Source organism: the organism of the source record quoted next, unplaced genomic scaffold, assembly GCF_019419815.1.
Source record: "Pyrus x bretschneideri cultivar Hongxiangsu unplaced genomic scaffold, Pyrus_bretschneideri_v1 Contig75, whole genome shotgun sequence".
Classification (NCBI taxonomy): Eukaryota; Viridiplantae; Streptophyta; class Magnoliopsida; order Rosales; family Rosaceae; genus Pyrus; species Pyrus x bretschneideri.
The window spans coordinates 1,151,489-1,177,515 of NW_025999815.1; the positions used below are offsets into that span (position 1 = coordinate 1,151,489).

The window sequence follows — 26,027 nt, forward strand, 5'->3', positions numbered from 1 at the left end:
GTCTTGTAATTAGAGCATCTCCAAAAGAAATGTCAAAACATAAATATCAAATGTTAATTAGATGTTTGATATAGCAATATCAGATTTTCTCTTTTTGCAACCGATATTTTTTTTGTCATAAATAATATTTGTATGACCTATTTTAAAAAAGAAATCAATAAAAAGAAAATTTTAATATCTATCATTAGTGCATTTATAGGATCCACACAATAAAATAATTAAAAATTATTTGACATCACTTTTTCTCATATGTCAAATTTGTCATATGAAAACTCATATATCAATTCACATAGGAGTGACATGAAGCTCTTACCTTCAAATTTGATTACATGACATTCTACTTAGGATTTGACAAGAGATAGTCTTAATAAATCAATCTCCAAAAATCCCATTTTCCTTAAAAAAATAATTAAAATAAAATAAAATAAAAATTGGAAAGTCTGAATCTTTGTGTGTGGAAATACCAAACATGGAGTAACAAATCAGAAATCTCCTATCTCCAACATTTGTAGGCTCTTCCTTCCTCTTGGAGGAAGAAGAAGAAGAGGAAGAAGAAGACAAAGAGGGATCTTTTCCTCCTCTTTTTTATCAGATATATTTTGTTCAACTCAGCCATGGTTCCCAGCAAGCCCAATTCTACTGTAATCACCTCTCTCTCTCTCTCTCTCTCTCTCTCTCTCTCTCTCTCTCTCTCTCTCTCAATTATGCTGTAATTAATTAATTAATCAATCAATTTTCATTTTAAACTCCATTGGATTTTGAATTTGTAGTGTTGTTTTTGGTGCATGTTGCATTTCTAGGAGAAGCTAATGATATATATATATATATATATATATATATATATTATAATTCTGAATTTTGTGATTGCACTCAATGGCCAGTATTGGACTGATTCTGCTTGAGTACTGGTGTTTGGGCTCAATTTGTTAATCATTGTTATCTGGGTGACTTTGGATCAATCTAAAATTCCAATCTTTGAAGGAAATTGCTTAATAAGTACTTTCGTTTCCTTCATTTTCCCCATTTGTAAAAATTGAATCAAACAACTTATCCAAATCTCAATGCAATACCAGGGTGGTTATATAGGTTAGCTGAAAACTGAAGAAACTTGATTTGAGTGTATTGCGTAATCATACGAGTTAAATAGATATGGAATTCTATTGACACTACCCAAAATGAGATAACTTATAGTCGGAGTGCTGGCGTGGCGCTAACAGTTCCTTTTTGCAAGAAGCCTGAAGTAGTGATAACATGATTCTTCTCCATTGATTTATGACTTTGTGCTGATCTATTGGGCCTGAAACTAGGACATATTTGCCGAAATGAATTTATCGGAAATTTGGTAACTATACTTACCTCTGCATCATACAATAATAACTATGCTAGCTCTATGTTGTTAACAAGATATCCTCGGAGCAGACGAAGTTGTGCTTCTTATCTGATATGCTTCCTGTGGACAGGGCGAACCAAGTGTTTCATGCTCACAGCCAGAGAACGGTTTTCTCAATTCAATTTCGCTTTTAAGTTCAGAGAAAGCAGTCCAGGAACTTTTTCATCAATCTCCCTTTCAGAGCACAGATGACCACCTCATAGAGTTCTCAGACGCTATGAGAAGTATGGTCATGTTCTATTCTCAAATTTTTTACAGTAGTCAGTGAAACAATTCTCATTAATAATTAGTATACATTGCTTATATTACATTCAACTTTCTCTAGCTGTTGAAAAGGCCCTTAGACGGGCTGCTGAAGGAAAGGCTTCTGCTCAAGCTGAGGCAGCTGAATGGAAGCATAAATATGAACTGGAGAGGGCTCGCAATCTACATTTGGAACATAAAGGTTTTTCAATGATTGAACAACATAATATAATTGTCATGCTGCTTTTGTTCTTTCACATAGATGTACATATATTTGATATATTAATTTCTGGTGATGGAAAACACAGTTTTCAAATATTTGTTGATATTATTCTAGCAGGATTAGAAGCCTTAATACAAATACTTGGGTTCATCTAAAAAAGTGCTTAGTTTCCGTCAGTTTTTGTCAAAGCCATTTTTCCTTTTCTTCTTTTTTCATTACCTAAGAGCCCTTTTATTAGTGCAAAAGAATTCTTCTAGCACTTTGTCGTTGGTCGACATTGCACGTCACTTAACCATTGAACTGGAGCATCTTAGTTGATCATTCTTCATTACTTTGGATTTTAGCTTCTTGCAGGCCTTTTCATTGCTTTTGAGATTCTGTATTTGTGTAGCTTTTGTTTCAATAGTAATGAAAAAACAAGATTACACGTAGTGGCTGAAGTTTGAGAAAGGCCATAGAATAAATCTGTATCCTGGTCCCAGAATTAGGTAATGCTGTTTACACTTATAAAAATCAATCTAGTTCATACGGAAAAGCTTTTCTGCTATGTATACTCGACCATAACCACAAATAGTACTACTTTAAATTGCCCTACATTGAGTCAGTTTGGAAATCATTTGGCCTCCCTGTTATCCTCTCTATCCCCTATGTTAGTTAAATGAGAATTAATTTATTGATGATGAATTTAAAAACTTCTCGACTCTAAAGCATATAGGTTTGCATTCCTGTGTCATTTTCTAGTGATATGTTGTTAACTAATAGCTAATGATGTAAATTGGCGTGATAGGGCCTTACTCTCATACCTTGTAGAAAGTCTTTTCATGTTTCTAAAGATTTGTTGTAGAGCACAAATTAGACTCTTCAAAGAAAAGTACCAGAGATTCAATGCTGGTATCTCAAGCCCTTGGGGTTAGTTCAAATGGTGATGGAGGGAAAATGGGACAGGATTAGGATAGGTCAAGATTCAATCCACTCCAATTTAACAAAAACAAAGTACCAGAATCTAAAATGACTGTTCTAAGAAAGACGCCTTTGTGAAAGAGGTTACTGAAATATTCCTTAACAAAATATCATCAATGTAATGTGAAAAATTACATAAGATAAAAGCATAGAAGAAAAGATAAAAGTATAGAACTTTTTCTTCGGAAGTTCATGGCCAAATTTACTTGTTGAAACAAAAGACAAAAGGAGAAACGCTCTAAGCATGAAGTGTCTTTTCCCCCCCGGTAGCCCCTATTTTGTGGTAACATGGAAAAAGATGTCTTTAAATGTTAAGGGGGGTTTCATGTTCTCAAATATTGAACTGAGGTTGTAGAAATGAATCTTCATAAGTGAAGGCTCTGGATAATTCAATGTTTGATGGGTTTCTATTTTCCTAAACCAAATTGCTTCTGTGTTTAACACTTCGTATACTGTTAAGCCTGCAGCCTTAAGCTGTAAGGGCACCTTAGATATACATGTGTACATACGTGCAAAACTATACATACATATAGTTGATGTTACTGGAGAGGGACATAGTTAGCACCTGTTCAAACAGTAGAAACACTTTCAATCTATGCTATAACATATAGAGGCAAACACTAAATCTCCAAGAGAGAAAAACTAATAATGTAAAATCTATTGTTGTTTTGCCAGAAAAATATGCTAAAATATTTCAAACGTGCCAAGGGTGCTCCGCCACTGTATACACCTAGTTCAATGGGGTCACATTAATTCATTTCTTCTCCCATCATCTCTCCCCTTTTTTGGTAAACAGGAAACTTTCGTGAAGCTTTATGAAATGATCTTGTCTTAGAGGGCCCTTCATATGTTTTCATTTTGCAATTTTCACAAATCTTTTGTCTTTTCTTCCCTTTCCTTCTGGACAGGGTCTCCATTTATTGTTTTTGCGTATCCATTCAGTAGTGCTTATCCTAGAAAAACCTTTTACTTCTCTCGGAATGCTTCTTGTGGTTGACGATCTTATTGGCCATAGTATTGAGTTGACTTCTTCGTGATACCTCTGCAAATGTTTAAAATTAGCTCAATTGCTTGGTGTTGCTGGTCTTTCTAATCATATTTGGACTCATTATCATCAGATTGTGGGTATTCCACTATCAGGCGACAGCTTTTATGAAAAGCTACGAAGTTTGTGGGCTCTGAGTTTTCTACGTAATGCAATGGGAATGATAGGATTTATGCTTCCATGTGTATTCTGCTTGGAAATTTGCAAGCAACCGGACAGGGAAGTTTCTGAAGGTACTTGCTTTGTCTTATACACAAATAAAGTCATTCCGATGCGCGCACAAAATAAAGCTGCACATTTCTAACAGAAGATAATTCCCCTTTCTAGTTCTTTTGGGGTCAATTTAAATAATTAAAATAAGTAGAGATATATAAAAACCTCTTTCCTTGAGAGGCCAGGATAGAAGAACGTTGTTAAGCTTTGAGGTCATTTGATCTTGTACAACAATATAAATTACTAACTACAAACTGAGGAGCTGTTGTTAATTTGAGTTGATGGTGCTCCAAGGACAAGGGCTAGTTATGCAGCAAAGTATCAGTAACTGTCCCAGAGTAATTTCCTATACGCCTTTATTGGTTGAACAGACCGTAACAAATTTTTATTTGTCTAAACTTTTCCAACAATATATTAATGTGCTTAATATTTCTTTGTTACAACATAATGTGAATGAATCTCACGTTATTTTTCTGACCAGCCTTCAAAACTACTACACTTTTTCTCATGTCAAAAGTTTTCCCTTCCTTAACAAGAGAGTTGCAAGAGTCTTGGAGTTAGTGATGTTTTGGCTTATATATTGTGAATGCATTTGGGGTTTCTTTGTGCTTAGACTCATGCATTTGTTGGTTAAAATTATGTAGTTCTTGGTAATTGATTTATTGCATTTTTTCCGAGATTATTAAAGTTTAGATGCCCAAGGGGGTGTTTGATGTGGGGGTTTCCCCTGGTTACTGTGGTTGTTTCTCAGTTGCATCACTGTTGTGGTATCATTAGTTTTGTTCTTTTGTGCGTGGTACTTGTGCTCATTCGCATAATTCGATGTATACTTTGTTTCACCTTAGCATAGGTGATGTTGCCCTGAGCTTCTTTGTTTCACCTTATTCATACCTTAATAGAAGGGATTTTCTGGCTTATGTTACAGAGCAATCAAGTAAAGAGAATAACTGCGTTGATGAGAGGACAGAGAAGTTGGCCAGCCAATCAAATGAGCAATCTGAACAGTGTTGTGGGAGGAATGGGATATGCTCCTATGAAGTTCTTCGGGATGAAAGCTGTTGTGATTCCAAGGCATTTCTCAATAAATATACCAGAAAGGTACCCTTTCTTTTGTGTCCTTCCCCTCCTGTTCAGCTAATCTCTGGCTTGTTTTGTACACCGTGATTCATGAGAACTATTTAATATCTAATAAAAGTATCACTCCAATTTGGACTTGGATGGTGTGAAAAGTTTTAGGTTGGAAAAAGATTTTGCTGATCATCATTCTGCTTCCAACGTGAATTGTTTAAACCATACGAAACCACAGTAAAAGGAAAGTAATATTCCTAGTAGTTACAGGAAATTAAAGCTAAACAAAAGCTTTCCCAAACAATTCAGTCAACAGTTGGACCAAAATAACAACTATTCAGTCAACTATAGCGCTCTACACGTACCAACAGATAGTAACCCCATGACTTTTTGTATCAGTTATTAACATTTCATTACAAACACTCAGCGTATAGATAATGAGCCTTAACAATTCTAACAACTTAGCATATGGTCAAAACTAAGATTTACACATGTTCTGTAGCCTAATATCAAATTATTTTTTTAGTAAGATGTTCTTGGTTACCATTATTTTTTTCTTAAATAATTTATATTTATACCACCGCTACTACTACTACCACCAACTGAATGCAATTTTCTTTGGCTGTCATAATGCATTGTTCACGTTAAACATGTTGACACATTATTGCTGCAATGAATTTTATTGATTATATCATGAAATCCATGTTTCTTGAGACAGGCATCATTTAAACTTTCATGGTGGTGCAACGGCGATGAGAGTGACCAGCACAAGCATGACATCGTCTCTTTTGAAAGGGGAAACATTACAACTGCAGAGCGTAGTAGTAAACAGGTATAACCTATTCTGTATGCATGTTGCTTGTTTTTTTCCCACTGTTTTTGTGTCTTTTGAATGGCTCCCATCTACTGTCTATTTAAGATCTCGATTTCATTTCAGATTGCTTTGAAGTGGGAATCTCAGCCACAGACTGTGATTATATTGACGAAACCAAATTCAACTTCTGTTCAAATTCTATGTGCCGAGATGGTCAGGTGTGGCTCTTAATATTTCTTTAGTCTGTCATCTCTGATACCAGATTTTGTTTCCTGCATTAGCTGTTTTTCATATTATTGTAGGCTTGAGATCTGTGACCTCAACACATTATATTCAAGAAATGACGACTTGTAGTTAAATCTTAAGTATGGCAATGCTGCAACATTTTCATTATTACAATTACTGAGGTTGATTACTCTGCTTTTTCATCGCTAAGTTGTATATTTTAAGACAATGTTGTTTTTTCACTCACCTTACCAATTGCCTCCCATATGGTTATTTAAAATAGCCCCCCGTCATGCACTGAAAAAAAACGCATTGACGCAATTTCTCAAAAAAAATGGTCATGTACATTCTTGTGATGTCCCTTATGCCAAAATTCAATTTATAGATGATGCTGTATCTTTGCATTCTTGCATGCCTATGTAACTTTGTACTTGAATGTTCGCACATGTTTTTCCTTTCCTCAGTCTTGAATTTCCCTTTCCAGATGGTTGAGTGAGCAGAAAAAGTTAAATATTTACGTGGAACCACGAGTAAGAGCTGAACTTCTAACAGAGTCATCTTACTTCAACTTCGTCCATACATGGAAGGATGGTGAGAACCATAGAAGATTGTTTCTTTTCTATTATATTTTTGAAGAGACTTCTATCCTAGAGTACATGCAACAAATTCCGAGACTTGTTTTTGTTATGCTTTTTACAAAAGATTTTTTTACAGACCTTTTCGCTACATGCATATTTCTGTGTATGTAATTCTTCTTCTTGTTTTATTTTTTTCTAAATAAGAAATAAATCTTCTATTGATAGTAGAGGGTCAGTGTAAAGCAAGGAAGGACTATCCGAGGCTAACAGAAGAACGTTAAACAAAACAATTCAAATCATTAGGAAGATACTACAAGATCATGGGTGAAAATCATTAGAATTACACTGACCAAGTATTTGGGAAATAGCCTTCTAGGGATGCTTGAAAGTCATTCTACCAGCCTCGATCGTTTTCTTGCAATTAACATGTTTCATTATTACATAATCCACAAAGATCTGTTGTTAATCCATATCGCATTGATCATGTTGGTCAGAGTTATTATACATATGCAACTGCACTTGTGTGAGTTGTGTCTGTTTGTTTTTTATTTGAGTAATGATCTTACAAAATGTCCAGCCACAGAGCGCTTTATGCATGCATACGTTCTTTCTTTAATTCCCAGTTATGGTTTAAGTGATAACAAATTGGGCATGCATTTAAGACTTTTGCATAATATTGATCTCAGGTGATTGTTTGTAACTTGTAAATTAATAAATAAGTTTTGTTTAATAATATATTACTAGCTTGCTAATTGTGCTCGGGATTTGCTGTTTACTGTTTAGAGTTTCATCTTTTGCTTGACAGAGACCGAAATAATGCTCCTGCACACAAAAGTGGACCTTGTGGTAACTCTTGGCGGGGATGGAACTGTCCTCTGGGTAAGTGCATATAATTTTGAGCTTTAACTTGATTACTTCAGAATGTTTTAGTGCATTAAACTGTTTGGGTTGAGGGAATTAAGCATGTATCGGACCACTTTTTGGTTCATTTTAGTGCATGTGTGCTCCTGTCAATAGCAGATATCTGAGTTCTGATACATGTCTGTTATCCCTTGTTTCTAAGCGGTATTTATCTTCCAATATGGTTGTTATTTTATAGTCAAAGAAGTTTCATGGACAGTTGATAACTTCAAAACCCAGCTACTGGAGTTTTGCGTCGCAGATCCCACCTTCCCAACAGCATGCAGCCCCTCGGACCATGTCAGAAGGACAAAAAAAAAAAAAAAGGAGAATACGTAAACAAAATGGTTTAACAATATACATGATGCAATCGTGCGATGGAGGGGTTGGAATTAAACACGATCATATTGCTCTTTCGTTTTTACAGTTCACAATAATTTATTGTCACACGTATTTATGAATCGCTATGCCATGGTCGAATATGTTAGACGTAATCAGTATGTTGACTAGAGAGATCAATCCATTAACAGAAAGAAAGGCATACAATTGATTAATATTTTGTTGTACTTATTTTGTTGGCAGTAACAACTGTTTTCATTTAATTTGCAGGCAGCATCTATGTTCAAAGGACCAGTTCCTCCTGTTGTGCCGTTTTCATTAGGGTCACTGGGATTTATGACTCCTTTTCGTATCCTTTTGTCATCTCTTTTGGAAGAGTTCCTTTTTAAAATGAAATACTCCAAAATTAGTTTCTAAAGTTACTCTCAATGTTTACTTGCCTTTTATGGGATCTTATTGTGTTACTTTTTATTGTTCCTGTATCTCATTCAAAGTGATCTTTAACATGCTTCAGACAGTGAACGCTACCGAGACTATCTTGATTCAATTTTAAACGGTCCCATTAATATCACATTGCGACACCGGTTGCAGTGCCACGTTATTAGAGAAGCAACCAAAAATGAGTATGAAACTGAAGGGCCAATGCTAGTACTAAATGAGGTTACAATTGACCGTGGGATATCATCATACCTCACAAATTTGGAATGCTATTGTGACAATTCTTTTGTCACGTGTGTCCAAGGAGATGGGCTAATATTATCAACAACTTCTGGCAGTACCGCGTATTCATTAGCAGCTGGAGGATCAATGGTCCATCCCCAGGTTTGTTTTTATACTATGATCTATAAGTGCCTGTTACAGCTATTAGAGATATTATATGGTAGTTCTGCACTTTATAGTGCCTGTTGCTTGGTGTATTGGTAGATAAGATAAGACTACTGACATGTGATGCTCATAATCTTGACATAACTGTTTGTGTCGGAGACATCAAATGAGCGATTCTGAATCAGAGTTACTGGGAAGACAAAGCGAGTTTTCGTCAGATATATGTTATACTACTGCGTATATTAGCCTCTTAGCGCACACTCTGCATATTGTGGGGAGGGTTTTCTTTAATGAAATAGGGTGAAAACATAAGAGCAAAACAATCCCCGTTATAAAATGCTCAAAGGCGTGAAGTACTACGTAGATGATTAGCAGAGAAACAGTGTTGACGAAAACTGTTCCTAGAATATTTTAAAACTAGTAAGTAATAAATTACAGTTAAAATTTTGAAAGAGAGATTTGCAGTAAATTCCTTAAAGCTGTTATTATCTGTAGCTGTTCCATGTTTTGCAACTGTAACATTGTAATTATGATTTTTTCTTCGTAATTACAGGTTCCTGGAATTCTTTTTACACCTATCTGTCCACATTCCTTATCATTTCGGCCTTTGATATTTCCTGAGCACGTGACGTTGCGAGTACAAGTACCCTCCAACAGCAGAAGCCATGCATGGGCGTCGTTTGATGGAAAGGGCAGGAAACAGTTGGCTGCCGGCGATGCACTTGTGTGCAGCATGGCGCCTTGGCCTGTCCCTACTGCATGTCAAGTTGATTCCACCAGTGACTTCTTGAACAGCATCCATGACGGCCTCCACTGGAACCTGAGAAAGACTCAGTCGTTCGATGGCCCTCGGGAAGCATAGTGCGTATTTTTTCTTTTGTATACTAATTCTCTAGTTTGCAGGTCCGGATAGAACCAAAACCTAACGTGTTATTAAGGGAAGAAAGGGGGAGGTGAGTCGGGTGGAAGGTGAAGAGCAAATCTAAAAGTCCTGGGATTATTCATCTTTCATGTGTATGGTCTCCTCCTCGAATAAGTTCAAGGGTTGAAGCAGAGCACTTGTTAAATGGATGCCAAAAGATTAATTTGACCGCTTTCGTCATCAGGAACTTGTACACTGGATGTTGATCACTGATCGAATATATACAAGCAATTTAGAAATTGTCCAGTCTACGAATTCATACTCTCTTGCATAGAGCATGCATTTGTATTGCTTTACGTATATGATTGTTTGGAACACTTTCGTAAGCACTTGTACTGATAAACGCTTTTGCTCAACTGCTTTAATTTTATTTGAATCGTGTCAAACAATTTTTTTGCTTCTCTATTATAAAATGCAAGTGGGCTTCTTAGCAAATTGCACCATAGCAATCTAGACTCAAAAAGTAATCGAATTGCTACACGCCTCTCTAATTCAGGTGAGACTCACATACAACAGCGGGGCACACCTCTGCTAAAGACATGGCCGACAATGTGATCAGCTTATGTGTCAAATTAGTGTTATTTATAACTTACTATTTTACTCAAAGAATTGTTTTACAAACCAAGCGTTACTCTAATTTTTATCTGCAAGGAAATGCCAAGTCTGCGTAATGTGTTCATCTTGTGTACCTGTTGTTTGAGGTGATTTTGTTGGAGAGATAAATCACGTGCGTGCATGGGCCAAAACAGCTTCTTACGTCCTACTCCAATCATACACCTCGCCAACTCTAATTCATGTGAATTACCCTAATGGGAGGGATTTTTTTTTTCTTTTTTCAAATTATATAAAAACCTTGTCAAGTAAAGGTTGTGATGCACTATTTTATTGAGATTATTAATAAATAAAACTTGGTTTATCTGGCGAACCCTATCTTTTCACTTTAAGAACATGACTTACGGGGTTCACGTTACTCCATCCTACTCATCCCTCCACAACTCTACATATGTTTGGATGATGGGAAAGTGGTGATAATAAAAAATGGAGTTCAATGTCCTAACCGAGAAAAACTATTCTTTGTGTGACTGTGTCATCACTTGACATGCCGATGTGGTGTTACCAATCTACATGAGCGATATTGATTACTAACTTAACCCATCATACATATAGGTTTGTACATCATACATTTTGTAGTGCATTTTCTAGGCAATCAAGGGAAGGGTCATCATGCTTTTTGCAAGGACTTGTCCCATAGATCCTGCAATTATTCCACGCAACGTTGAACTAACATTTTACATGCATTAGACCTTCGTGCATGGTTTTCTATGCCTCTCACGTAATGCGCCAGACGGGGTCCTTTCTTCGTCGTGCATACCCCTTTGCACGACGACGTCTTCTCCTTCGTCGCACAACTAGTTTTTCCTACTAGTGTCACATCCTTCAAAATGCGTTCCCCACAGAACACCAACTGTACCACAACCCAGCAAAAACCTTTACCTCTTGGAGCTTTATGCAAAGCCGTAGCTATCTCAGGAGTAACCCTATTGTTTTTCTACAAATATTTGTTTGAAAAATAATCACAAAACTACCAATTACCTTCAAATCTATTCAAAAACCTTGAAATAAAGCTTTCCGGTGAATATGACTCCCGACTCCCCCTTCTACCAATCTAAGCCGCACTTTTATCGGAATTATTGGCTCCATGAACACATGGAAGACGAAAAAAACCAAACATTGAGGCATGGTGGCGACCTAATTTCACTGGGGTACCTCTTTTTAGACAGAGCTCCTACGCCGGAATTTCTACCTTGGCCTCTGTCTTATCTTCCTTTTCGAGTTAACGAGGCATCACTAGACTGAAGGTTTACCCCGAAAGTTCATAAGCCATTCCAAGTACACATAGTACGTACAATCCTGGAGACATTTAGAGAGGGTGACATCAAAGATATGAGATGGTATGTAATGGCGGATGACGATACTGTCTTCTTTGTTGATAATTTAGGGAGGCTCTAGCAAAGTAGGACCATAACAAGTACCACCACATTGGTATGGAGGAGTAGTGACGATAGAGGAATCATGGAGAAGAGGTCGATATGCTCGTTCCCAATCCTCACTGCCACTGGGGAACTTGAAGAGGAAGATACAGAATACATATATTGGGGGTATTTTAGTCTTTCAATGCCCAAAAATTCCAATAATATCAAGGAGCATGTAAATTTTCTACTTCTACACTGCCCTCTTTAAATTTGTTTTATTCCGGATAATTTCCCATTTGTTTATGCCTAGTCACGAAAATGACATTTTTTTTTTGGACAAATAATATTATCTACACTGTGGAGTAGGAAGTGGACTAAGTCTCACAGTAAGTCAGCCATAATAATGTGGTTTAAATTCGCATATGGCAAAAATCAAACCTAAAACTTCTCACTTACAAATAAAGAGGAATACCACTTGTAACACTCCCATCCCGTCCCATCCCGTCCCGCCCCGCCCCGCCAATTTATTTCAGGATTACAGTTAATGGTAGGCCAAAAATATCATTGTTACCCTTCAGGTTAACAACAACCATTCTAACATTCCTTTCTTTGATGATTTTCCACTAAAATTTAATGTCGTCCTATTTTATGGTTGCATTTAACTTCTGCAACAACCAAAACAAGAGTCATATAATACTCTAATAATAGCAATGCCATGGGAAGAATATAGAATGCTTATAACACAAACCCAACCCTTCAATTTCTAAAGAGAACCGAATTGAGGTTAGGATTTCAATGTTCTTCCCTATATATGCAACCGATCATGACTACCCGGTTCCGATTCAACTCCTAAACAATACAACAAGCATCATCTCAAATATGCATACAAAATATCGAATTCAAATTCGAAACCAAAACTAAAAGTTATAACCTTGGGAAAATACTTACGCCAGAGGAGAGCCCACGTGGGGAGAATCATTATTTTCGCTTGGGTCCAGCCAGATTCCAGCGGGATTGCCCCAAATCAGAGAAAAGTCGCCGGAACACGTCAATATGTTTGGACCTCGTTTTCTTTATACAATGGTTTTCAAAGGGTGGGTATCGTAAGATTGAAGACGGCCTCGCTACGAAACTATAGCTTCCGACCTCACGTGATTTCCTTATCGTATGAGGAAATTATGATGAATATAGTTTGAAAGGGATCCCGTGAGCGAAGGAGGAAGGAGGAAGGAGGAAGAAGAAGAAGAAGAAGAATTCCTTTTTCCCCCCTTCTCCCCTTTTCCCCTTCTTTTCCCGTTTCTTCCCGATCCTCCTCCACCTCCCATCTGTTCTTTTATTTTTTTTCTTTCCTTTATTCTATCATTAATATTTTATATCTAGTGCTATTATCTTTTCCACTACTTTAAATAAAATAATTTATATGGGTTTCGTTCATAATAACGAGTGCTATTAGGATATACTAATTAATATGTCACACGTGATCTGATCAGTAAGTTAATGAAAGTCGACACATACCCTCTAAGAGCATTTTTGTCTTTTTACTTATCGAACAAATATCCATCGTAAATTATGATTACAAAATACTTAATTTAATAATCAAATTCAGAAACGGGATTTCACATTTCCCCACTAAAATATTCTTAACCATTTAGTGATTCATTTTCCCATTTTGCCCACATATTCATAAATATGAATATCCTATTCATATACTTACAATTTTTTTTTTCAAGGTATTACACCACTAGACCGTAGTACTAAATGGCTAGTCACGAAAATGACTTACATTGCAAACTTCACAAAACACGCGGACCAAATTGAAAGAAATTAAAAAATATAGTGACCGAATTAGATTCTAGCCATAAGTTCTAATCATTTATGGCCCTAAATATTTTGTACTCCGGATAAGGGTGTAATACTAGAAAGATTAAATTTGTAAATCAAATGACATGTAAGTTGATGATTAGATCATCACTTAAGTGTTGATTAACGTGCTTATTTTTTTTTTATAACACATCATTTGATTTGCAAATTTAGTCTACACTACATCTAAACGTAATCTCTCTAATAAATGTAAGGTCGACAATACAAGAAGGTTCCACCTAGGAGTAGAGTTTAGGAAAGATGTTTTCAATTTCCAAATTTTGGATGACTCAGATAGAAAACAACATTTCTAATTTTCGTTCCAAAATTTCAAAATCGAATCGAACATAAATTTCAAATTCAAAATTTTTGAAATCATAGTAATCTCAAAAATTTCGAAACATAATTCGTAAATTCGTATTTTATAGATTTTTTAATATTCTCAAACTTTTTTTTATAAGGAAAACTAATGAAAAATGCTTGAAAACTTTGAGTTTTAACAATAAGGGCAAAATAAAGGGTAAAGTGAATAGTACCATGATTGACTTTTTAGTGTAGAAATGTGATTTTTCGTTAAAGTGAATAGTACCGGAAGCTTTTCGTTAAAGTTCTATTTTTTATATGCAATTTATTGTTCTTTCTTAATATTTCGTATATATTTATATATATATTCAATTAATTTTTAGGAAAACTAACGAAATGTCCAAAAAAAACTTTAGTTTTAATGAAAAATGACAAATAAAGGTGCAATGAATAATACCAGTGAAAGGTAAAAATGTGGTTTTTCGTTAAAATTCCCTTAATTTTTTGGTATACTAGTATGTTTATCCTTTTAATATGTAAGTGTATTTTAATATAAAAACAATGAACAAAATATATCCAAAACTAACCATAAAATACAAAAAAAAAAAAAATTGATTATAACATACATAATTTGAGTAAATGACTACAAAAAATCAGAATATTCAAAACTATTTTTTTATTGGAATAGGTTCGGAACACAAAAAAAATATTCAATATTAAAAAAATATTCAAAATCGGTATTTTCAAGCTCAAATTTGAAATTTTTATTGAGAAATACCATTCCAAGTTGCACCCCTAGTCCCAACTTTATTAGAGAAATGATTTAAATGCAATCTTCCTAGTATTTTCCCTTCATTAATTTTGTAAAGGGACGTGATTTGTATACGCCATTTTCACCTGGTGCACACCCTTCTTAATTTTGACCCTCTGATTTGTTTAATCCAACCGTTGATAAACAAAGGGTATGCAGAGGTGAAAAATGTGCAGATATCATTTCCCAACTATAAAATCCATTTCCTGCTGTTCAAATTTCTGTAGCAAAATCCTTACAACATCTAAGGGAAGTAAAACGAGAGAATGTGTGAAAGAAAAATGCAAGGGAAAGTAAAAGAAGAACCAAACACAAAAAGTTAGCTCAGCCATGAGCGGTATAAATATATTTGCGGAAGAAAAAAACCGAATTAACCTAGCACTTTTAACTCGCATTACTTCAATTATCTCAGTTTTGCCCGATTTATGCAACGAATTGGAATTCATCAAACCGACAATGACGCCTTCACGAAACTTAATCAAATGTGGAAATGATCCCATTGGTATACTAATGAGCCTTCTGAATTCCTATGAAACGAGCATAGTCCACCCACCTGCAAAGAAAAGAAGTAGTAAGAGGTGGGTGACAAGGGTGGTGGTGGGGGGAATAATTCGAACCGGTGTAAAAATTCAAACGGCACAAGTAAGGCACAAGTTCTCACAATAATGAACCCAAGAATGTGTTTCCAGTCCGAATGGCAAAGCAAATTGCGCTTAGCATGAGCTTGTTTTGATGTAATAGTGGTTCCAAAAACCTTTGTTCAATAACACCAGCCAACACTTGGTACCTGCCAAAGAATTTTGCATTTTATTAGAAGCTTGTGTTGGTAAAAAACACAAGTTATTGTTCCGTTTCCTCGAGCTTTGTTATTATATGCTTATGCCCGACAAACCAATACTGATAAAAATTTTCGTACCTGAGATTGCTAGAAACTGCCATGTAGACACCATATGCAACGCTAGTGGATACTATAGGCACATTCTCAAGTTCACCTGCTTTGTCCTTATCAACCGCCTTCCTTGCGTTGATCAAGGCATTTGTCACAGCTGTGCCAACCTAATGAAAGACAAGATTCATTAGTGCTACTGAGTCACATAAGTTAGCATAGAAGTAAAAACTTCTGTAAGAGATTTGGATGGACTCATAATTAAAACTGCAAAGGCATACATACTAGCTAAAAGTAGTAAAGCATCCAAAAGCCATGTAAAGCTTTCAATAAGATGTATGTTTGAGCGTGTGCTTGTGCGCTACATATCAACTATCCATGCCAGTTGGGGAACTGTGCAGATGTCGTAGAGGTTAAACGTAAGGCATTTGAATTCATTCCAAGGAAGGCACTGATTACTTCACACTTATCTCTCTCTCTCTCTCTCTCTCTCCCCCTCCCTCCTCCCCGAAGAGGTTCAAATTGGGTTTCTCTAAACATCGTTGGCTCTTCTTAGAGGTTTTCTAATTTGGAATAGAACACCACCAACAAGAAATGCCCTCCTTAAGTTTCGGTTGCCTTAAAAGATGTCTTGTCCACCTGCCTTCTCTAAACTCTAAAGATGCCACAATGGTTGGTATATCATTAATAGATATGTGACCATGTGAACACTAAAAAGCAAGAAGACAAGTTACTCAGCTGTAGCAAGGACAAATCCATTATATATCTCAACCTAACCGAAGCGTGAGGTCCATGGGCCTCCAGGCAAAAACAAAGGGGAAAGAACCTAAAATTGGCTCAAATGCTCAAACACAGTGCATGTCGGCTGACTTCACCTTGTGGACAGCCAAAGTAGCCTCTGTAGTACAAAAGGTCACCACTGATCCAAACCAACCCGCAAAAAAAATTGCTCCTCAATTTACATGCTATTAGGAGCAATAACATTATCGCATTGAGGTTACAAGTACAAGGGCTACACAAAGAGTTTTCTTTCATTCAGCTATACCTTTGGTGCTTCACTACAATTATAACAATTAAGATGCTTTCTCACCACTTCCAGCACTAGGCAGAAGAATCGACTCAACATATCAACTGAACATTTTGCTTCTTTACATTAACCTATTGAATGTGATGTGAAAAAATTCACAATATGATAAGCTCGTTGTGAGCTTTACTTTACCAGCTTTACAAGATAATGAAATTTACAGGACGTGTCTACGATGCATGAGAATTGCTGTCACCTCAAATTGAAACGAACATGCAGAGACAAATGAACATGAAAACACACCAGTGGATGGACAAGTGGATCACTTCACTAATCAATACGAAAACAATTCTCGGAATCACCATTTCGAAGGAGTTAAAATGTACTAACCAGTGACGAAGCAGTACCAACAGCAAATAGCTTGGTCCCATTTCTCTGCCAAAACAATTTAAATATGTGATTTCGTTCTTACCTTCAAAATTCAGATCAAATGAAAAACAGTTACCAAAAGTATCTTACCACTACTCCACCAATCCTCTGTAATAATGAGTATGATGTTCCAGACATAGCGATCTGCATAGAGAATTTCATAATCATTTTAAGTAACTATATCTGGCTTCTGATTTGATCTAACAAAACAGTCAGTACAGATTCAGGAATTCGTAGAAAATAAACCTGGAAGGCATTGTCGGGGCAGCCATGGAAAAACCTAGTGATTGCTCCTGCATTGAGCCCAAGTGGAGGTCGAAGAGATACAGTTGGGGCAGGAAGATAAACAAGCATGAAATCTGCAAGTATGGCCATTACCTAAGAGAAATACACTGCAAACATAAATGACAGAAGCTAAAACATATATAAGACGCAGTTTGATGTTAACTGAAGTTATTTCAACGAAAAAAGGCTATTTGCTGACTATTATGCAGCTAATACATAGTACGCATCAAACAAATTTCTTGTCAATTAATCTTCACATAATCATTTGAATTCATCACTACGAAAGTCCAGTACCCACAAATGGATCGAAAAGCATCAAACTATCTCACTGTGGCTTACATTATTCATCTACAAATACAGCAAGAAATTGGAAGAAAATAGATTGCTTATGAGATGATGCATTAGAATCATAATTTGAGGTCTATAAAATTGATCATGTGCTTTGCCTTCGATTAACATGCCGAATAAAAGGCTATGGACTTAAACATGCCTACTCACGACACATAATACATGGAAAGCAGCCAATTCTACCCGAAAATACCCTGTAGCTAAGCAAGCACTATAAAACTACTTCCAAATCAACTTCCATAAGCTAGAATGTGTAGCTTCAAGCACGCCAAATGCCAATAAAAAGTAACAACACGGCCAAGGTGATCATCGATATGCATATAAAAGAACAACGATGAATCACGAAAGTAAGTCGATATCGAAAATGTGCAATGTTAGCCAAAACCAATGTGATTGGCAGAAAGCAAAACTCGTACCACATCTGCAAAAACAACTTCCAGCTCGTTGAAAAAGTTCTCTCTCCGCCTCTCGTACTCTGCAGCAGTCTACAAAAACCGAAACAAAACCAATTAAAATCGAAAAAAATGAGAACTTGAATCAAATTTGAATTAAAGAGAAAACAGAGAAAACAGAGGAAACAGAGAGAGAGGACCTTAGTGAAGAGACCAACGCCACATTCCATGAAAACCTTAGCAAAGAAAAGATCATCAGCGAGCAACCTCTCTCTAAACCCAGCGAATTGCATCAACCACCGGAACAGACCCGACTTCTCCAGCTCAAAGTACCGCCCCACAACCGACCCGGGGATCCGACCCGCCTGGACCGCAGCAGCCAAGTCCTTGGGCAAGCTCTCCAACCCCCGCTTAGACTCCGCCAACACCATTAACGCCTCCGCCCTGTTCTTTCCACCGGCATTGTCGGACCCTCCGTCGCTGTCGCCGTCATCTCCGCCGCCGCCCCCTCCTGAGGAGTCACGTCCGTTAATGCCCCCGTCGTCGCCGGCGGCGGAGAAGAGGATGCGGCGGAACTGGCGGTGGCGGTGGCGGTGGGTGAGGGAGGGAGGGGTGACGGTGAGGCAGAGGTGGAGGAGGGGCGAGGAGGCGGAGGCGGAGAGAAATGGCCGGTGGGGATTGAGTTTGGAGAGGGAGGAAGAGGATGCGGCGGAGGAAGAGGGAGCGAAGCAGAAGGCGATCGCCATTGTTGGTTGGAGTTTTTTGTGAGGTTTGGGGTGGGCGGAGATTTTATGCGGGAGGGTGTATGGGTTGGCGGTGGGCTGTGCGCTCTCTCTCTCTCTCTGTTTCTCTGTCTCTTTTGTTCGGTAGGTTGTGGGGAAGGGCGTGAGTTCAGAGGCAGGGAGAGAGAGAGAGTGGAGGGGAGGCGGAGAGAGGGAGGAAAGAAGAGAGAGAGGTTTTATTTAAGTAGGGGTTTTTGGCACGCTATGCCGCCAAGTCAACAAGAGTCCAAAACGACTTTCTCGTAGGCGTCGAGCGCGCATTGAGTCACCCTGCAGATCGTGGGGAAATTTTGACTACCAAATTTTGTACTTTTTTTTTTTTGAAAAAAAAAATAAAGGAATTATTATTATTTTTTTAAATAAAGGAATTAGTTTAAAAAATAACAAGGGAAAGTCTAAAACCACATTATTACTCATATATTGCGAAGATAGCTCATCTCCCTCTTTTTAGAGAATTTTCACTGTGGGCAATAGCACTATGAATTGGCAACAAAGTAAATCCAATCCCAAAAACACTAGCCCCGCTTAGTTTATAATGAGAATATTTCAATCTTTTTTTATTCAACATATTCTTATCATTATGCACATAAAGGAGGAGCCGTATGAGATGAAAATCTCATGTACGGTTCTGAAACGGAGATTATTTGAATCGAATGACGACCCCCCCCCTTAAACCCCTCCAGCCCACCTCGAGCAAATTGGGCTAAGGGGAGCCCAACTAAGAGGTCAGGCTAAAATCCAAGGCCCGAGTGCTTGGATGGATGTAATGCAAAGCTCACGTCATGTGATGCAAGGCTGACGTCAGCACGTTATAAAAAAAATATTGCGTTAGGCGTGTGGGGCTGCGTCTCCGACATATTTTCAGATAGTGGGGCCCCGTGTCAGCCTCACTCAGTTACTGTTGAACCCGGACCGTTTGATTTCCAGATCAATGGTTCACGTTTTCAACTTTAAAAAAAAAAATCAGAAATTTTATGATGGGCCATGTGTCATAATCTGGACTGTTGGATTTCAAAATTTTGTAATCCAATAGTCCAGATTAATTAAGTTAATAAAAAATTAAAAAATTAATTAAACGACATTTCAAATTTTTGTAATCCAACAGTCCACATTACACCACATTTCAATATTTTCAACAGGTAAGTACACATCGCGCGACAAAATTGGTTAAAAATCTTATCAAAATTTATCTATAAAAATTGTATTTTCAGATAATGACACGTGGCGTGATGAGATTAGTTAAAAATCATATCCGAAATTAAAAATAAAATTATTTTATAAAATAAAAATACTAATATTTTAATACAAATTGCCTGAGCTATTCTGTATATGGGTGAAGATGCAATAGGCAATTGCTGTTCATTAAAGATAGTTACCATTCGCTTGAGGGATTGAATTGTCTATTGCCAAGAGGAGCCTTTACACACTGGAAGTGCTCTTATTGTAGATAATATCGTTTGTCAAAAAAAAAAAAAAATTTAAAAAGTCTCGAGAACACCCAAGACTTCTAGAGTTAAACATAAGACAATTTTTTATTTGGGAAGGGATAACCCCATCTCAATACACATACTTCTACTATGATGACTTACAGAAGTAACAGCACCCTCTATAAAATTCGCTTCTTTGAAAACATGGTTTCATTTAACTGACTCAAATAAGGATTCCACCCAAGGAACACTTGTTAGATACAGTACCCATCTGTTTTGTAAAGAACTAGAACTCTAACTACTCGTAGTTACATCCCATAATTATAGTTACTCTTGCTCCTGAGCTTCCAAATCCTTACTTCAAGAGATGTTTTTATGTCAACAACAGAAGCCTAAGCTCATATATTTGTTGATCTTTTAGTGATTGAATAAAAAAGAAAAAATAAAAAAAATTTCAAACGAATTGGTGAATTGAGATTTTATCTTCTTACCAAATTTAAGATTCTATTCATTAATATCTTAATATAGCTTCAGTAGGAGTAGTGACTAGCATTATAGGTCGTTAGGCTGCTAGAAGGTTGCCACAAGTCAGTCAGTTTGGGGACTGAAGGGTGCACCAGGCACGTAACTTATTGAATCCAGTTGCTACAAGAATGGGAATGCATGCTACAAAAGATAGAGTTAAGTTTGATACATCAAACGTCTAGTCAATATCCTTCTATGAGTCCACAATCAATACACGAGGTAAACCTGAAAGAAGATTTGTGAAAAACAAGTTCATTTGAGTAACATCAACAACATGCAATTAACAATTAAAAGGCGGAATCATGTTTATATGCACTCAAAAACAAAACTTAACCCATGAACTTCAAAGCCTAGTAGATAGGTGAACCAAGACTCAACTCAAAACAAAGTGAGTTGAGAAATCAATACCTTTGTAGATTCCTCTTTGCATAAGCAAAGGCTAATCACCCAAAGAGAGGGCCTTCATTCCTTGCATCTTAGATCCATGGATTTGGATGGATGAAAAGGTTTCTCCAAGTTCCCAAAATTGAGAACCTCTAAGTCTCCACACCAAGGCATATTGTAGAAGAAATGAGTGACCTAGAGGAAGTAAGATTGCTAGCTATTTTCCTCTAGGGTGGCCGGCCTCTTTGAGAGCAAAGAGAGGTTTGTGTTCTCATCTTTTCTCCAAAAAGAAACCCTTAATGAATTTTGGCTATAAAGTCATACTTATTCCTTAATTCATTTGAGTGGCAAACTTGTAAATAAGTCCAAAACCACTCATTCTCTAACATGGCTGGCCATATGGGATTTATTGGGCTATTTGGGCCTTTGTGAATCATTATTCATTAAGTTGTCACACAACTTAAGTCAATGGACTTGACGTTCAAAGCCCATTGGGCCTTAAGGTCCAAAACTATCCCGAGGTCTTTTAACGAACTTATTCGTTTGATTAATAATCATATTAATTAATCCTTGCCATAAATAATTAAACCATTTAATTATTCTTACTCATCTCCGTTGAATCTTCAATCTCTACCTTACACAGTGTACGATCCATTAGGTTCCTTTTAGCGAGGCAGTGGGCGATTCAAACTCTTTCAAATCGATTGTGAATTGAAACTTACTTTCAATTCTCCCTTTAGTGTTTATACACGTTTAGGGCTTCCACAAACCATGAGTGACACCTAGCAGCATATCATGGTTACCCAAGCTAATCAGAAGAGGTGGAGAACCTATTCAGTTTAGGATTACAAATGCAATACGGTCTTTCTCTAATACAATACTCTTGACCACATTGTTTGGTTTGATAGTTTATTCATGTCTACTATCCAATGTGAATCTTGTACTTATATGATTACCTTGAATGTGATCTGGAACGCATTCCAACATCTCATTTATACTCTGGCCAGAGATTCTAAATCATATCATAGAGTATTCTCCCTTAAACAGTTTGAAGGTTAGAGATCCCTTGTTGCGCATTCACTTGCCTCCATGGCTAAGTGGCTTAACCCCGACGATGCCGTGGACACCCTGATAGAGTGACTTTTGACATAATCAAAGATCAAGTACCTAACCACAAGACAGCTGTGATGCCTCAGGTCAAAGGACTACTTTGCATTATCCCAACCATGAGTTCTCATGTGACATGAATATGAGAACTCCTCGTTGATCGTGTTCAGTGAACTCATTCTCTATTGAGCACCTACATGCTTGTCTTGGTGTCACTCACACCAATGACTCGAGACTAGTCACTCTCCCTGAGAGAAGACACAGCACGTACTGATCTTAACGGACTGTCAATGCCCAATTGGCAATCCTATGATCAGGAACGTTTAGGATGTGTCTACGACAGAATGGTCTCATGAATCTAACTTCTTTAGATCGCATTCTCCCAATCACATATTCCTTGGACTTATCGTTTAAGCATATAACATTTATATGAGACGGCTCAAACAATAATGTTTGCCCTTAATATTAAACTAGATTAGTTTAACATGTGAAATGTCCATAAAGTATCATCATATGATTGGTTTTAGGGCACATTTCCAACAAAACCTTGGTTTGGTCCACATGCGAGGAAACCTGCATAGACAATATTTAGTGGGGATATTTGGTTAAAAGACCGGTCGGCGCCCACTCGACCAAAGGGACTAAGAAATTGATAGAGTGCAAAACTTATCTTTAAGCTTTACCTTATTCTGATTGTTTAGAGGGCGATCACAGAGTCACTAAATGAATTCCTTCGTTTTTTTTTTGGAGGTGTGGGCCTGTGGCGAGGTAGACATGACTAAGTGAGATATGGAATATGGTGACGACAACATGTCATAGAAGGAGATAACAGGTGCCTTGATTAAGGAGTAGTTTCACAAAATAAAGATGAATTAGCGTAACGTTCGATCTTGTTTCTGGATTGAGTGGAAAAGGGATATATGAAGTTTGCTATGTTTCTCTATGCATCTCTGTGATGGGTAAATCTCGATGAAAAAGGGGCAACTTTTGTGTAGTTTGTGATTGAATGTAAATGTTAAGATTTTTACTCAGATAAATCTTTCTCTTAATAGATCTCTTCTTGTTCATCAATCTTCAGAGAATGCGGCATTGTATTATTGTAAGTTCACTATTCCAAACATTTCCTGAAAGTTGACGACAAGTTTCTTAATGCAGGCATGGCATATCTCGTTGAATCAGTCTTTTTCAAACCTGAGATTCATCAATTTGAAACCATATGGCTAATTTAATAGAAAATTTCCCATGGTTGAGGACCCCAAATAAATTCATCCTCCTTAAGCTGCAAGGAATAGGAATAGCCAAGATTTTCTCTAGTTACATCATTAAGAACAATTGACAAATTAACTCACTATTCCACATTCAATCTGTAATCACATTACTAACATTAAGATCCCAATTTAAAGATCTTCTTAGTTGAGTATGGATGAGATTTGAAAGAAGGAAAGGGAAAACTTAGTTATGGTCCGGAACATAATGTTTTGACCATTTCCCATAATCCATCTCAAACCTTGATGAAGAATAATTCATTTCTTAAGTACTTTGTTTTCACAATTTGAACCTACCAATTGTTTTCATTAGTTGGGATTTTTCAAGCAAGTTTTATTAAAAAAGCAAGGTTAAAATGTTTAGCTTTTCGCCACTTAGTACTACGGTCTAGTAATATTCCTCTTCACTTGTAAGTGAGAGGTCTTAGGTTCGATTCTTGCCAAAGGCAAATTTGAACCACATCCCATTGTGAGGCTTAGCCTATGCCCCTCCCCCTTAGTATAGATAATATCGTTTGTTAAAAAAAAATGTTTAGCTTTTCGAATCCCTAAACTACCCAATGTTTTAGGTAAACAAACATCCTTCCAAGTTATTGGAGAGAAGTTTGACTTTTTACTCCAGAGAAATTTCTGATTCTCTCTATTATAGCATCAGTAATCTTGGGGGGACACTTAAAACAGGCCATCGTGTGGTTATGCATCCCAGCTAGACAATATTTAATAAGAGTAAGCCTACCAGCTCTAGATAAAGTATTGGCTTTCCAACCAACCAATTTATGTTGTATCAAATTTTGTACTATAAAAAGTTTAAAACAAAATTTAAATTTTGTTCTATAAAAAGTTAACAATAAAGTTTATCTTAAAACTAAGGAAAGGGTTTCATATATAGTTCTTGGCTACGTAAATGAGTGCTCTATCATATAATTATTAAGATTCGTATACTATTGAATTGTAATTTGTTGTTGAGCAAATTAGTTTAGGGTGTTTGTCGGTTCGTGTTAAGTCTAGAACTTAATTAGGTTTGGTTTTCCTTGATCAAACAATGTACTCTCTATAATTTTACTATTAGAAAAAACTCAGGAAAAAAATAATTTTGATCGAAAAGTTTTACATCAGTATCAAATTCTTCTGTTGGTTTTTTTTTTTTTTTTCAAGAGCAAAAGTATGTTTTGTCACATATCATGCTCTTTTCTAGTCTTTTTGTTTGCTCTTACTCTTTCCTGCAAGTAAAAAGAGAGAGAAAACGATGAGTCCAAACCTAAAATCGAATTTCTAGTCTGGAGCTGATTGCTTGGAAACCTTGCATGATTGCTTACCTGGCATTGCTCTCAAGTAGTGATCTTGAACTGTTGTTGGCAACAAGTTCAATCACCAATGCCCCAAAAAAATTAATACGATGTTGGTTCTTTACAATGAAGCTACTAAATATGAATAAGTCACTGAGAAGTGATGCTTTGAAAGGTAAAGGTTGTGCACCACTTTTGTTGTGCATGGGGCTAAAGCAGAAAGATCTACAATGAATCCATAGAAGATTAAAGGGAGAAAATGAGTGGCTGACTAAATGAATAGAGGACCAAAATTCAATTATAGGAATCCTACTCAGTGCCCCAAGATTCAACATGGAGCAATGCAATTGTGCTGATGTTCCTGTGAATAAAGGTGACAAATTTTCTCGATAGCAGAGTCCAACGAATGAGTTAGACAAAGAAAAGATGAATTTGAAGTCATATGCCTCTCTTGTAGGTAGTTTAATGTATGCTAATATTTGCATAAGGCCCGATCTTGCATTCATAGCTGGATTACTTGGGAGGTTTCAATCAAATCCTGGTGAAGCACATTGGGTGGCTGCAAAGAAAGTTTTGAGGTACCTACAGAGAACAAAAGGTTACTCGTTGGTATATGGAAGAGAGAATACACTGGAAGTTGTTGGATACACAGATTCGGACTTGGCTAGGGACTTGGATGAGAGGAAATCGACTGATGGATATATATTTATGTTGAATGGATGTGCCATCTCTTGGAAAAGTGCCAAGCAATCTATAATTTCTACTTCTACTATGGAAACCAAATTCATAGCATGTTTTGAAGGTATGAAGCAAGCGGTGTGGCTTAAAAACTTCATTAGTGAATTGAAGGTTGTTGATTCAGTTTAGAAACCATTGAGAATGTTTTGTGATAATAATTCAGCCGTGTTTTTCTCAAACAACAATAAAAGGTCTTCGACTTCTAGGCTAATGGATGTGAAGTTTCTTAAAGTTAGAGAGAAAGTGAAAGAAGGTACCATTGTTGTGGAACATTTGTCCACAAATATGATGATTGCTGATCCACTAACAAAAGCCTTGCCTAATGGGATTTTTAAAGCACATGTTTCTCATATGGGAGTTGTCGATGCTTCTGATAAGTGGGAGTAGTTGATATTGTCGAGCTTCTCGAAGATAGCTATAAGATGCTTTTTCATGAAGAAGTGTGCTGCAGTAATGT

At 36.8% G+C, this 26,027-nt stretch overlaps 2 protein-coding genes and 1 long non-coding RNA gene across 6 annotated transcripts; 1 reads left to right on the plus strand and 2 right to left on the minus strand.

Moving 5' to 3' along the window:
• The first annotated feature begins 403 nt into the window (after positions 1 to 403).
• Positions 404 to 9,991, plus strand: LOC103955897 (NAD(H) kinase 1-like). 4 transcript variants are annotated; one of them, XM_009367809.2, is made up of 12 exons: positions 404 to 641; positions 1,461 to 1,614; positions 1,716 to 1,835; positions 3,957 to 4,094; positions 5,000 to 5,172; positions 5,861 to 5,974; positions 6,080 to 6,174; positions 6,666 to 6,772; positions 7,565 to 7,638; positions 8,269 to 8,347; positions 8,513 to 8,820; positions 9,377 to 9,991. In XM_009367809.2, exons 1-12 carry the CDS (start codon positions 615 to 617, stop codon positions 9,683 to 9,685), a joined length of 1,698 nt encoding a protein of 565 aa, XP_009366084.2. In that variant the 5' UTR covers positions 404 to 614; the 3' UTR covers positions 9,686 to 9,991. The 4 variants fall into 4 exon arrangements, with proteins under 4 accessions (XP_009366084.2, XP_048430776.1, XP_009366085.2 ...); XM_009367810.2 differs by lacking the exon at positions 3,957 to 4,094 and having other exon boundaries at positions 405 to 641; XM_018649589.2 differs by lacking the exon at positions 404 to 641 and having other exon boundaries at positions 1,473 to 1,614; positions 3,935 to 4,094.
• Positions 9,992 to 12,359: 2,368 nt separating this feature from the next.
• LOC125472864 lies at positions 12,360 to 13,433 on the minus strand. The gene is made up of 2 exons (XR_007254787.1): positions 12,667 to 13,433; positions 12,360 to 12,567 (listed from the first exon to the last, which is right to left on the minus strand). It is a non-coding gene; the product is annotated as an uncharacterized LOC125472864 (long non-coding RNA).
• A 1,421-nt stretch (positions 13,434 to 14,854) lies between these two features.
• Positions 14,855 to 18,965, minus strand: LOC103955896 (protein RETICULATA-RELATED 4, chloroplastic-like). Its single transcript, XM_009367808.3, has 8 exons — positions 18,257 to 18,965; positions 18,081 to 18,149; positions 17,278 to 17,409; positions 17,122 to 17,175; positions 16,993 to 17,037; positions 15,609 to 15,748; positions 15,354 to 15,479; positions 14,855 to 15,245 (listed from the first exon to the last, which is right to left on the minus strand). The coding sequence occupies exons 1-8, from the start codon at positions 18,800 to 18,802 to the stop codon at positions 15,200 to 15,202; spliced, it is 1,158 nt and encodes a 385-aa protein (XP_009366083.2). The 5' UTR covers positions 18,803 to 18,965; the 3' UTR covers positions 14,855 to 15,199.
• Between the last annotated feature and the right edge of the window lie 7,062 nt (positions 18,966 to 26,027).